This window comes from Vombatus ursinus, unplaced genomic scaffold (genome assembly GCF_900497805.2).
Source record: "Vombatus ursinus unplaced genomic scaffold, bare-nosed wombat genome assembly UNPS02014791.1, whole genome shotgun sequence".
Lineage (NCBI taxonomy): Eukaryota > Metazoa > Chordata > Mammalia > Diprotodontia > Vombatidae > Vombatus > Vombatus ursinus.
Window position 1 is genome coordinate 72,240,110 of NW_020954569.1, and position 14,986 is coordinate 72,255,095.

At 34.4% G+C, this 14,986-nt stretch overlaps 1 protein-coding gene across 1 annotated transcript in view; it reads left to right on the top strand.

Moving 5' to 3' along the window:
• The window catches only part of DCC (DCC netrin 1 receptor), a gene marked incomplete at its 5' end in the record, with an annotated part of 954,021 nt that overhangs the window by 714,881 nt on the left and 224,154 nt on the right, over nt 1–14,986 (top strand). Inside the window, one exon of the mRNA XM_027869065.1 lies at nt 10,836–11,030. Coding sequence (XP_027724866.1) covers nt 10,836–11,030 — 195 coding nt within the window. The remainder of the gene's footprint in view (nt 1–10,835; nt 11,031–14,986) is intronic.

Consider the following 14,986-nt stretch of genomic DNA (forward strand, 5'->3'; position numbering starts at 1 on the left):
ATTTCCTGCGCCATTCGTAAGATATTGATATGTAATCACTGGCATATTTATGATATTGTCATTCATAATATGTACTCCTATTCCATTATGTCTTGGATCTAACATCTTATCAATAACCCAGCCTATCTCATTCATGTTAATCATGGTTGTCTTGGTGTATTCATGTGTAGAAGTGAAGTATTCAGTTTGGTAAAGGAATCTATGTTAATTAATTAATTAAGGGTAGCAGAACATGGAAACTTTCAAATGACAGCATGAAATGTAGCTGTCAAAGTTAACAACATGACCAAAAATGAAATAAATATTTTTGAGAGTGACTAAGATTTCTAAAAGAAAAATGGAAAGAATGAAACAAGAAGAAGACAAAAGACTTTTAAGGATTTGGATTTTAAAAAGTACTTAAATAGAATTAAAAAATAAGATCAAATTAAATACTCTAATTAATTGAAATATTCTAATTAATTGAAAATGGGAGACATTTGGCAAAGAAGGATGAAAAGAAAATATATACTCCTAAACATAGACAAAAACTAAGATAACATAGTAAGAAAAGAATGTGATTTAAAAAAAAACAAATACCTCATGGCAATGAGAAATTATAAATTATAAATCTAGAGTAGTGTCTGACTAAGAGGGAATCATAGATCTGAAAGCTACCTGGAATGATAATATAGTTTCAATCTTCAATCCCTGAAGGAAGCAAGAAACTCATCTATAATATCTCCAGCAAGTAGCCCTACAGCTTTTATTCAAATTCCTAAAGTAATGATCATCTCACAATATCATACAGCAGTCTATTACATTAATGGACATTTCTAATTTTTAGCAAGGTTTTTTTTTTTAAATTACATTAACAATTTCTTGTAAACATTCATTTGACATGCATTTATTGAGTACTGATTGGTCTAGCAACCATTGCTGCTAGTTCTCCCTTTTGGGGTCAGGCAGAATAAATAAAATCCATCTTCCATGTGACAAATCTTGACACATTTGAAGACACTAGTAAGTTCTAAGTCCTGTCTAGCCTAAACACACTGAGATGGATGGATGTGTGTAGGGGCTGAGTGGGCTACTCATAAGGGGATATAGTTGAATGATTCAGCTTAACGAAGAAAGAACATAACTTGTTTTCCCTTCTCTGTGGAGAATACAAATTAATTCTTCTTAATTGTAAAGTAAGAGGGCCATTAGAGTACAATATGTACATTATCTGTTACGGTACTGATCCATTCTCAGATATGACTTGGCTAAAATCATAGTTGAAATAATGGCGACAAACCTGAGGCAGGTAACAAAGATTATGTTGGTAAGTAGGAAGAACTCTAAGATGATTATGTTATAGTTTCCTTTAATGAAGCCTAAGATCACGTTAGCTACTTTGACTGAGATGTCACAATCAACTTAGGCTGAGATTGTAGTTTACTAAAATTTCCAGATCTTTTTCATATTAAATGCTTTTGAGCCACCTCTCCCTCATCATGTATTTTTGCATTTTTTTAACACAAGATTATGACTTTAATTATTCTTGACAATTTTTTTCTGGCTAGCTTTGGGCCATTACTCTTTCCTTTTTTGACGCCAATTCTAAATTTGGTGTTTTAGCTATCACTTCCAATTATGTATTACCTAGAAATTTCATGAACAAATCATCCATGCCTCCATTCTAATCATCCATTGAAGCAAAGAAAGAAACAAAAACTTTAAAATGAGGACATCTGAGGAGACATCCCTAGAATATCCTATTACAATCTTGTTTCCAAATTGGTATCAAGCCATCAGTTATGTTAATAATGCTTTCTGAGCTTCATTATGAGCTATTTTAATGAAATAAAGAACTTGAAGTATAGATACAATTTTGACAGGCAGAGAGAGTGGAGGGGTTGGGAGGGAGCAGAGTGAGTGGTCAGAGAAGAGTATGGTATAGCACCTATAGACATCTTTAACAAATATTAGTTATTAGTGACTGTTTTTATCCTCCTTTAATTCTGCCTTCTTCCTTATTGCACTTTCCCCTTTTTCAACTTGTCTCTTTTTCTGACTTACATATCCTTCCACACCTCAAGTGCTTTGCCATCTGCACACTTTCCCTTTTCTTTCATTTTCTGATTTGAAGTGGCAAATGGATTCTCATCCATACCCAAATGAGTACTTAATGTACTGAATTGTATCTATCAACATAAAAAAAGTTAAAATGAAATTTGCCACATGGGCAAGATAGTGAAGTTGATAGCTCATAAGTAGGGTTGATAACACAAATAATATTGAAGACACTGCATAGGTGAAGGAAGCTGGGAAAATTTATAAAGTAAATGAAAACATATGAAAAGGGAAAATATGACTACTTACCATGACTACCATGTATGGGAAAGACCTACTTCATAGAATAACAATCTGCTCTCTTAGAAATGTCAATAAAATTTGAATTTCATTGGTGATGAATCTTCACTGCTTACTCAAGTTATTTTTCCCTGCTTCCACAAACTTAACTCATTGAACTGGCTTCATTTTCCCTTTCCTTCTGATTGCTTACTCTTGAAAGCTTAAAAAAAAATTGCCATCACTGACGTCAAGATCCTACTATTTGGATATGCTTGTTGTATGATTTTAGTAGTTGGATTAGAGCAAATTTATTAGTCCGGGAAGATTCTCCAATAGCCACTGGCCCTTCCTTTAAATCCCAAGTTCTTGTTTAATATCCTCCTCCTAACCCCTTAGGAAGAAAGAAATGAACACTGTTCCTATCCATCTCCTTCAGGGTATACCAGGTAACATGATGTGGTGGAAAGTACATCAAACCTGGAGTCACAAGACTTCAATTTTAATCCAGGTACCACCACTCAGTTGACTCATCTGGAAAATTTGGGGATTAGAGTAGATAACCATTAACCTTCCAGCTCTATATCTTTGATTAATGTGAATTATTCCTTCAAGCTAAGCATATTTCTTGTTATTTTTTTTATTTCTAATTAATTCTTTAGTTGATCCATTTTAATCTTCAAGTTTCAAGATGAAAAGTATTTCTTTTTATTCCTGTTCTTAGAAAAGCAAAAATGGCTTCTGTTGGGAGTTTTCCCTATAGAATTCCTCTACATTCTTGTGAACTACAGAGGAAGGCGCTGACCTTGGCAACCAAATGAACTATGTGAATAAAAATTATTCTGCACTGAAACTGACCTAAAGCATTGTAATTCTGGTCATGCACTTTTTTCATAACACTTTTCTGCCACTGAGGTTCTTTACAAACCCCAAGAGAGTCATCTGCTTATTACTGTGGCTACCCAGAGTCCTGTAAGAGTCAGCTAAATAAAAGTTGTGCTCTCAAAAGTTGTGCAGTTGTTAGCTGCATTTTCTCTTCTTCTCCTATGGCCTCTCCAGGTCCTTTTGAATATCCTCTTTGGCAAATGCCATGGAAAGATAAGCTGTATCATTCAGGAGTCTCCCTTAATCCCTATGTATTGACCTTTTAACTATGTTTTGTCAAAGCAATTCTAAATCTAAATATCACATCTTATTCATGGTTCCCTAGAAAATTTGCTTATTATTACTGACAGTTGGGAAGTTTTAAAATATTTATTTTGTGCTCTAAAATTTTCAGCTCTTCAAAAAGTTGAAAGCTTAGTTTCTCCTGAAGGATCTTATTTAAATAGCTTCAAGGAAGATATAAGAGAATATATGATTGAGTTTGGAAGATATGCTCCCAGAAAATGGGCTTGGAGTCACCTGTCATGTCTCTTTTTAAGTGAACAGATGGGAACTGCTGTACACAATCACTTGTGATGTAGCTTAACTGAAGTTCTATATTAGTCTGGGAAAACATGACAAGTTAAATTTGACTGGTCAGAGGTTTTTGAAAATGTTGCAGTGATGGCAAAACTTTGGGAATAGATGGATTTGTCCCTAATCTAGTGAAATTCCCACACCCATATCAATAGAAATAGTAATGATTCTTATTAGGGTATTCAGTTACCTGGTGTGAAAAGCCTCTCTATGTAAGTTAATTTCTTCTGAAACACAAAATGGGAATATGTCTCTGAGATTTGTAAGCTCCAAAATATAGACCTTTCATTTTCTTTGAACATGGATTTCAATAGAAGTCCAGTACAGATGAGTTACTGAATACTGATGAAATACAAAAAGATGTGCCCACCCAGAAAGAAAGCATGCTGCATAGTGAAACTGGCATAGGTATTCCTATGTTTTGTACTCAAGAATAGCAAGGCATTGATAAGAGAGCATGAAAAAAATGTAAAATGCTAAGTAAATATATCCTGGGGAAGAATCGAAGGACATGTGAAGTAAAGTTTTAAAATCGGGTAGAACATTAAACTGTTTATATTCTTGGAGTTGCCTAGAGAAAAAGTTTCAAATGAATAGTTTGCTAGCAAAACTGAAAATAATTTTGAAGTCCTGGTTCATTTAGAGCCACTGACAAAGATGAGAAGATTGGGAATCACTCAACCTAAATTCTTTTTGTTTCTATTTTTGTTTTTTTTTAATTTTTGGTTTTTTTTTGTAAGCTAAAGGACAAGCAATCAATTTACATTTTCTTTCTAACAATTTTGGCACCATTTCTGAAGCCAAATAGTTATTGAAAGACTGGAAACTGGCTATGAGACTGAAACCTGAGTCAGAAGAAAAAGGGAAATTGCTATCAGAGAAATAGTAGAATAGGTGTATTCTCTCCCAGGAGAGAATCAAGAAAAAAATGGATTTCCACAGAAACTAAACTTAAGACTAAACTTCAGGTGAGGCCTAGATAGATTGACTGATCTGAGGAGAAATCCTAAAATAGTCCATTAGATAGATGTATATATTCTAACTCAAGCATAGGAAAATGGCACAAATAAGCAGAGACCCTGAACTTTTTTTGATAGAAAATAATTAGATTTTCACAGAGGTTTATGTTTTCTAGATTTTAATAGACTAAAAATGAGTAGAGGCATGCTTATTACTTTAGAAAACAGCAAACTCTGTTCCTCTCCTATTGCAAAACTTCCAGAAATAAGGTAAACACTATAGTCATGTCTCCATTCTTGAGCACAAAGGATATCCAAGAATTGTCACAAAACCAAGTTTTTGTTATACTGGCTAGTGCAATTGAGCTACAAGAAAAAAAAGACATAACCATTTTGGCTGTTCTTATGTCAACATAATGTAGTAAAAAAAAAAGAGCATGGAAATTAGAATCAGAAGACCCAGACTTTACTTCTGGCTCTGTCACTTACCAGCTGCATGATATTAGGCAAGACATGTAGTCTAATTTCCCATGACTCTCAATTCTACATCTGCAAAATGGAGAAGATAATTCTTAGTTGTCCTAGCTTATTATGTTATGGAGATTACCAATGAGGTAATATATATGGAGGACTGTATAAACTATAAGGAACTCTCTACAGCATTTACGGTATTATACTGCTTAGTTTGCCTGAAGGTTGAACATAGAATGATTGTCATGATGGTGCTGAGAGAATCAGTTTCTTAAACTATAAAATAAGAGGCTGGAACTCAATGGTCCATAAAATCCCTTTCAGCTTTAAATCTATGTTCTCGTGAGTTGGATTCAAGTGCAGGTTGATATTATGATGTTAATAACTGTATCACTCATAGAATGTCAGAGTAGAAAGGCACCTCAACCCATGCTTGGTCAAGAATCTTATCTACAATATTGCCCCAAAGTGGTCAATCAGTATGCTTTTAAACACTTGAGTGATGGGGAACCCTCTACTCCCGGAGACAGCATACTCTGCTTTTCAATAGCTCTAAATATCAAGAAGTTTATCTTTACATTGCGTCAAAATCAGCTTTTATGCTATATCCACCTGTTCGTCCATATTATCCCTTTTAGGTTCAACTCTTCCACATGACAATTCTTGAACTATATTGAAGGCATCTATAATGTCCCCACTAAGTCTTCTTTGATCTAGGGTAAAGATCGCCAGACTCATGAACTAAACATCATGTGCCATGACCTTGAGGCCCTCGACTGTTCTAGTCATCTTGTCTTCTTCCTTCTGATATCATCCAGTTTATCAATGTCTTTCCTAAAATGTCATACCCAACACTGAAACAATGTTCTATATGAGATCTTATCATGACAGCATACTGTGGGACTGATGTCACCATTTTCCTGGATATCATGACCCTTTTAATGTAGGCTTAGATAACGTGTTGTTTTTTGGGGTTTTGTTTGTTTGTTTATTTTTTTGGCTGACATATTGCACTCAGGATTTACATTGAAGTCCCAGCCCATTAAAACACTAAGATAGTTTTACTGATGCTGTCTAACCACATCTCTGTTGTTTTGTCCTTGGGAAGCTGATTTTTTTTGAAGCCACGTGTATTTTTTTTCAATTTCTTTCCTTTACATTCTAAATCTTATTAATTTTGGTCCAATTGTTTGTCTATAGAGTTTTTTTTGAACCCTGACTCTTCCATGAAATATGTTAGCTTGCCCCCCCAACTTGATATTATCTTCAAATTTGATAAATATGATACTGATGTCTTCATCCAACTAGTTGATAAAAATGTTACTAAATTGATAATCAATTGTGGAATAATGAGTAATAAATGCTTTGTACTCAAATATTTTGTTTCACAGACTACTTAAAGAAGAAATTTCTAATGGGAATAGTGGTTGAATGTCACATATCACAAGAATAGAGGTTTGAGAATAGGAAAGTTCTTTTAAAAGATGGTGATCATAATCTTAGATTAAATTCAGATCAAAGACCTATTGAACTTTTTTCTACATTACAACAAATTTTTTTTCTTCTTTTTGGGTGTGAATATGAAATTTATAGGTAAAACAGAATCAAAAGATAGAGAAATAAATATAAAAAGATAAGCATAGTACTGAGATATATTTATGTGGAGATTAGGAAAAATTAATACATGCTTTGAGTGAAAAAGTAATAAATGTAAAAACTGTCAAAAGTGAATTTGGAGAATATTAAGAGAGTGTCAAGGTAACATTTGCTGTTAGTGAAAAAGTTAATATCTAAAAATTGTCAAGAGTGGATCTGGTGGAGAATATGATTGGATATGGTATAGGCAACTGTGAATAGAAGAAGCTAAGTGAACTGCAGAAATGGTTAAAGGGGTTTTAGAGGTTAGTAACCCAAGAGGAATAATGGCCATTGGTAAGAAAGTGGAAAAAAGTAATGATGCAGGTCTTTCTAGAAAAAAAAAATGAAGATATTAGTACATTTCTGAATTGACTGGATAGATAGAGTGTAGGTGGATCAACTGCCTTATACAATTCACAGTAGAGAAATATAGGCTATTAAGATCTGGAACAAAACTCTCACATAATGGCCCATAAAATGCAGCACACTAAATGGAAAATGGCTATGTGAGTATCAGTTAAAACTGACAGCTCTGCATTTCAGCATCACAGATAGCAAAAGGTGTCCTAGGAGTGATCATTTTAGTTACAAAGAACTAAGAAAAAATATTCTTTCAGGCTACTTCATGCCTACAAATTAAAGGAGAAGCAGACTTTCTTTAACACATTTTTATTCCTTCCAATTTCTATGCAAAAACCCTTACCACAAAACTGCATGGGGTGAGTTGCATAAAATAAGTTGGCTAGTCTAAGTATAGAATGCCTGCAATAGATAATACAGTACAGAATCCTAGTAGAAAATTGTACTTCATTAAATAGCTCAGTTCTCTATGTTTTATGTGTTGTTTTCTTCTGCTAAGGATCTAATATCACCATTGGTTTTATTAAAATCTGTAAAGTATATATTGCAATTACTTTGCATGAGCAGTTTAGAAGGTCAAGGAAATTTAAGTCAATCAATTACCTAATATACTTTATATGAGCATTCTTGGAAAGAAAAGAAGGCTATGGTTATCACTTGAATAACACCAGCAAGGCTGTCAACAAGTAAAGTGATAAATAACACAGAAGTCTTAGATCTCTTCAGGTCAAAATGGAGAAGTCCAAATGCCCACAGAGCACTATGAAGGAGGATATACTGAATACAATTACTTGATGAATTCTTTCAGGAGACTTTTTTTTGAGGAGAAAAGATCATTTGTAAAGATAACTTTGAACAAAAGTGTTCTTTAGTCCAGAATTCCATAATTCGATGGTTCCAATTTTCATGTAGTCTTTATGTTTTTTAATTACTTTAGAAATAAGGATTGTATTTAGACCTGTGTTGTTTAACTTTTAGACAGTTACTTTCAGGGTGTGTCCAAGCTCATGAGGTGCTCAGATATAATTTTCTTTTTCTCCCAACAACTTTCTAAATTGCTTCTTTATAGATCTTTTCAGTAGCAACCACTTGAATAATCTAAATATCTAAAAGATAAATACTTTTTGAGAAAACTTACCAATGAAAATCATTTGTTTGTTTATTTGTTTTGAGATTGAGATGTATGGTTGGGAATTGGCCACCCAAAAAATATACAGGATTCACCAAAGTCCCTAACAGAGATCTTTAAGAACAGGTTATATATTCCAGAAGCCTTAGCTTCTATCATTTCTGGAAGTTCAACATTTTTTCAAGCCCTAGGCCAAGGTTACCCACTGCATCCTGGGCCATCACCAGTCATCTTGATTTTTGTCTTGCCACTGTACTTCAATGACTGGAGGAAAGAGTGAAGCTGATGACTTCACACAGCTCTGCCTCACTTAAGTTCAATTCACCAGCAAGTCAAGACATGACCTTTTTGATGTCATTGGTCCTGTTGGAGAACTAAGGACAACAACAACACCTTGGGCTAGAAGGGGAAAATGGAAATTAAGGTGAAATACTCAACATTTTGAAGTTTTAATTTGTAAACATGTATATGAAGTGTTTGATGCATATGCACTGATATACAGCAGGTAACAGAGAGTTCTCTTATACCAGCAATGTTTACATAAAGGTTTTATCACTACCTGTCAGGAATGACACTTGGGGAATTCCTACATGATATAGGAGATTAGCCTGATTATGTTCTGAGGCCCCATTCAATTCTAGTAATCTGAGATTCTAGTCATATTCAGCTAATCAGTGAATATGCTTTTATTAATCTACTGCATGTAAAGTACTGTGATAGGTGCTATGAATGAATGACAAAACTGAATCTGCACTTGCCTTCCAGAAGCTTATACTTCATCTGAGTAAAATATCCAGAGGCAGCATTATATAAAGGAATAAACCTAAAATTAAGACTTGTGTGATGTGATTTTGAATCTCAGCTCTGTTACTAATTAGTTATATGAGCATAGAAAATTCAGTTATCCTTTCCATATTTCAATTTCCTCAACTTGAAAATTAGGCTAGTGATATTTTCCATGTTTACTTCACAGGGGTTTAGTTATAAAGATCAAATGAGAATATTTGAGGTATTAGAATTGTTACTATGCTTTAGGTATGCAAAGATCTAGGGCATAGGCTGATTACCTTTGCTATTCAGAAAGTACTAATGGATGCTATTCAAATGTGCTAATTTAAATTGCCAGAGCACTGCTAGGGTGATATGGTTGTACAGGAGGGTAGGAAGGTAGGTTATTATTTTTCTGGAAACAAAGGCCTTTAAACACTTTTCCTCCTGTTCAGAAAGACATTGAGTATTGTCATTTAAATAATTGTGCTTTTGTATTGTCTAAAGGAAAATTGTGAATGCAAAACATTTAGTTTATTTCCTAAGTATAGCACAAGGAAGAGTCTCTTGCAGTTTCAATTATTCCTCCAAAAGCTTAAAATGTGCTCAACGGAATTCATTGCAGAGTCCATTAAGTACCAAGGACACTGGGGTTCCTTCTGTGATAGTACGATTGAAAAGTATTAATCCTTCCTTTTCATCTCTTTTATTACTTTTCCACAAGGTTTATAGTGGGAATACTTCACAAAGAATGTGTGTCTTCTGTTGGCATTTATAGCCATGTTTTGAGTCATTTTCTTTTCTATGATGTCTTTGCATATTATATCACAAGCTTCTTTAGGGGAAGAAGAGAATATGTTTTTTCTGTTGTCCAAAAAACATGATACTATATATCTTCTTGAGAGAAGCAATTGCTATGGTACCTTCATTAACAACTCCATTGAAAGATATTTCCATCTATCTCTAAAATTATATCTATTTATTAAAAATAAATCATGTTGAAGAGGTGGTAGTAAGGGAAGGGTAGAGAGGATCAGGGGTAAGGGTATCTGTGATTTGGCATCACAGAAATGATCAAAAATCATTTTTACCCACAACATTTCATTTTGCTATCTGACAGATTACAAGTATACAATTTTTACTTTGGACAAAGATATGGAAGAAAGAAAATTTGGGTAGCTTTGGCAATGAAAACATTTTTTCAGACACTTCAGGCTGTTAATCATATGTGGCACTAATAAAGACAACCCATTCATTGCATGAAATGTTTCTGTTGACAGATCCTTTAAAAAATAGGCTTCTATATTTATTCTTGTTCTAAGTTAAACTAAAGTAAACAACATTTGGGGCATGAAAATTTTCAGCCTTTCACTCCCTTTCTAGTATCTACATTGTGTCCCTTGACATCAGCCAAGACTCTCCCATTGCTAATGACATCTGGAAAGAAAAACACGAGCAATATGGCAGCAACATTTCATATTAGGATGGTAACAGATGTTGCAGTGTTTGTGGACATAAGTCAGTATTCTTGCTGCTAAAGAAATCAAACCATGGCAAAGTCAAATTGGCCAAACAAATTGTGAGTCACCTGCTCAAAGTGTGATTCATACAGTGACCAGGGATAGCTATTTGAATGCCTGGGGTGTGGGATATATGGAGAAAAGAAAAATCAAATCCATAGGAAGTGAAAAGGGATACAAATCATACTAACACGTCATTTGTTTAAATTCTAGAGTCCCAAGTTCCTGACCAACCAAGTTCTCTTCATGTCAGACCCCTGACCACCAGCATTGTAATGAGTTGGACCCCTCCACTCAACCCAAACATTGTTGTCCGAGGGTACATCATTGGATATGGTGTGGGAAGCCCTTACGCAGAGACGGTTCGTGTGGATAGCAAGCAACGGTACTATTCCATTGAAAAGTTAGGTAAGTGTCTTTGAACTTTAGTCTTTGTTAAGAAAAATGCTTTGAACTGATTTTATTTCAATATTGATCTTTTAGAATGAAGATTCATGACATGTAATCACTGACAGTAATGTTTTATAATCCACTAAATAAGATAAATATTATTATTCATATTCTTTTTTTTGTTTGTTAAACAAAGTCCATGTGACATGGGTAGTTGTTACTTATTCATTTTTTTTCAACGTTTGAATGGATATGTGACCTTTTTGATAGCAGTCTGTCTTCTGACTACGTAGATCACTGCTCATCCTGCCTTCTTATCCCATGTGACTGTTATCTATGTTCTACAAATTCTCCACAGCCGGTCCACCCTACATGCTGAGTAATTTCCTTGAAGTTTCTTGATCTGTGAATACCACTACAATGTACAAGATATCTATCTCTTTATTCCTTATTTGGCCTGCATCACTGGTCTACCTCCTTTCTCAGTCATATATCCTTTTGGTGATTTTTTAGGTCATTTTTGGCCTGTAATTAATCATTGATGATTTATAGATTCATAGTTTTAAGTTGGGAGAGACCTATTGAGTTTTCTATTCTAGTTCATATACAAACCATCTGAAAGAAATCATTGTCCAGTGTTCATAGAGAATTTACTTGACACTCCATTTGAGGACTTCCAGTAATAGGAAACTTATTATTCCCAGCAAAGCCCATTCATTCAGTTTTTGGACATATCTAAGAAAGCTTTTTTTTTTTCTTTCTGTTGAGCCAAAATCTGCCTCCATAGAACTCTTCTACCTATTCGTCTTATTTTCTACCCTGAAGGTCCAAGCCAAATAAATCTAATCCTTTTCACAAGTGAAGATTCTTCATATATCTGAAGCCCCTTATCATGTTTCCCCTAAGTCACCTCTTTAGGTTAAATTTTCTAATTCCTTCAACTGATCCTAGAATGCCATGGTGAATTTGAGATGATCTAGACCATAAAACCCACTCTGTTTCTCAGATTAATGTTTTTATTCCTGAATTGTCTCTTTTTGGTACCGCCGACTCATTATGTGTTTATAGACAGATATGTGACAGTGAACAGGCAAAATTTTCCATCAAACTAGTTCCTTGTCATTGGAAATTTTTCTCTCCAAAAATATATAAAAAGTATTTTACTGAACTCAATTTAATTTTAGAAAAAGTGGATCAAATAATTTAACTTTTTCTCTCAAATTAATTAAAAATTAGTTGTGCATACACTGAGCAGGTGTGGGTGGAGACATTAATAATTCATTCTTTGTCTGTTTTTTCACTACACTGAAATACTGTTATTAATAGAGTGGAGTGAAAGAAACACAAATAGTATAGCATCAGATTATTAAAGAAAATAATCTAATCAATTTTAGTGCATGTTCAGCAAAGTTATAGAGTTTATTCATCCTGACTATATTCATCCTGGGGGAAGGAAGGTTCAGTAAGGGCAGTATCTTTTGGACAAGGTAGATTTTACTTATTAGGACCCCTAGAATCTGGGCAGGCCATTTGTACTGGTGTTGGTTCACATTTGAGTAGCTGATTACAGGGACAATGTTAGAAGCCTGGTCTTCAAAAACCGGTAGAGATTTACATGAATTTATTCCCTTCATGCCCATCCCACAGACTAATAAGCAAAGTAAAGGACTAACTAGAAACTTCCTACTTTACAGAATTCTCAGTTCAGAAGTGATATTCTTTCAGCCAGTCCCAGTGTTTGAATTTAATGGCAATCACAAAACTCATATTTTGTGCCTGTCAAAACTGTGTCAGGAGACTTTCATTTATTCATTATTCAGTACACACTGTCTCTGACAGTTCATCTTGATGCTATGCATGATAGAGAGGGAGATAGATTGCTTTAGCAATGACTGACTGGCTTACTAGCACTGAGAGACACGCTCGAAATCAGAATGAAGTCATGAAGGAAAATTAGTTGTATTGTTTCACTGTATTCTTTGATAATGGTGTTCTTTATCACAAAGAAACTGCCTGGATTCCAGTCTGAAGTCTATAAATGAGAGAAGTTTATAAGTCTTAGAGATTAACTCTGGCAAGCATATACAAATATTGGGCCCTAAGCATTTTTTTTTCTGGTCATGCAAGAATTTATCTCAAAAGAACTGGGAAAGGTGTAGAAGATAAAGAAGGCTAGGAACCTGATAATGGTGGCAACAAATCTTAGAGGTCTTTTGATCTCCAAACTCCTAAAATGTGTGTGGGGGGGGGAGTGGGAGGATTGTATCAGCTCACAGTATTTAAATCCAAAGAATGAAGTTAAATGGTAACTTTGATTCAGTAATGAACTACCACATGTGAAATCAAATCAACAGGGTCCTTTTGTACAACCATCATTGAACTGAAGATGTTAGAAACTGCGATGAAAACACCCCCTTTTCCAAAGATGACTAGATTCATTCAAGTACCATTCAGACCCTCAGAATTTTATTTAGAGGCAATGTAGAATATGTAGAATGTGCACTGAATGAGTAGATAGAAGGCCTGTAGTGAGGCCTTTTTCTACCCTTACTGGGGACAAGTCACCAAATGAGATTGTAGTGTTTGTAAATGTAAAGGGTGATATAAATATCCATTGTTAGCCCAAAAATATCAGAACCATAGACTTGATTCAAGACAGCCCACCCTATACACTCCCCCCCGAAAGGGGAGTATTTATATGTTTATACATGCATGTATCTATATACATATATGTGTTTTCAGCCATTTTTAGTCATGTCTGATACTTTGTGAACCCATCTGGGTTTTCTTGGCAAAGATACTGTAATGGTTTGCCATTTCCTTCTCCAGTTCATTTTACAGATGAGAAAACAGAGGTAAACAGGGTTAAGTGACTTGCCCAGGGTCACACAGCTAGTAAGTGTCTGAGGCTGGATTTCAGCTCATGAAGATGAGTCTTCCTGATTCCAAGCCTAGTGCTTTATCACTGTGCTACCTAACTGCCTTATATATTGGCATATAGATATTTAAAAGAAAAAACATAATTAATGACACTTTAAAAGAGATTTTTATTAATGTCTTTTGTTTTTATATTGCCTAAATTTCCCACTGTATCTCTCTCTTTCCCCTTTCTCCAAGACAGTCATCTTCTATTAGAAAAATTTAAGAGAGAAAAATTAATTCAGCAAATTTATCAATATATAGGAAAAAATCTGAAATTGCATTGAATGTACCAGCCTCTGCAAAGGGATGAGGTGAGGATATCCTCCAATATCACTTCTTCAAAACCATTCTTATTCTTTATAATATTTCAGCACTTTTGATTTTGTGTGTGCAAGTGATTATCTTTCTATTTACATTGTTATAGTCATTATATATGTTTCTTAGCTCTGTTTATTTCATTTTTGATCAGTTCAAGTAGATCTTCCCATGTGTCTCTGTAGTCATAGTATTAGTTGTTTCTTATAGCACAATAATATCCAATTCCATTCATGGACCTCTATTCGTTTAGCCATTTCTTAATTGATGGGCATATGCTTTGTTTTCAATCCTTTTCTACCCCTAAAAGTGCTTCTGTAAATATGTTAGCATGGGGGCAGCTAGGTGCCAGAGTGGATAGAGCACAGGCGCTGAAGTTGGGAGGACCTGAGTTCAAATCTTACCTCAGACCAAACACTTGACTCTTACTAGCTGTGTGACCCTGGGCAAGTCACTTAACCCCAATTGCCAAAAAATAAATAAATAAATATGTTAGCATGTATGGGGACTTCTTAACAATGGCCTTCTTGGGGGTTTAGCAACATTAAAAAAAATTTTGCCTGTAATATTTAGCCCTCGAGTAAAGACATATCAATACCAGAAATACAAAAAAAGCCTGTCATAGAGACACTTAATAAATGCTAATGAATTGAATTGACTTGACTTTGGATATCAAATAATATGATGTAGCTAAAAATCATTTGCCTTTTATAGATATGACTCTTATTTCCATGGGT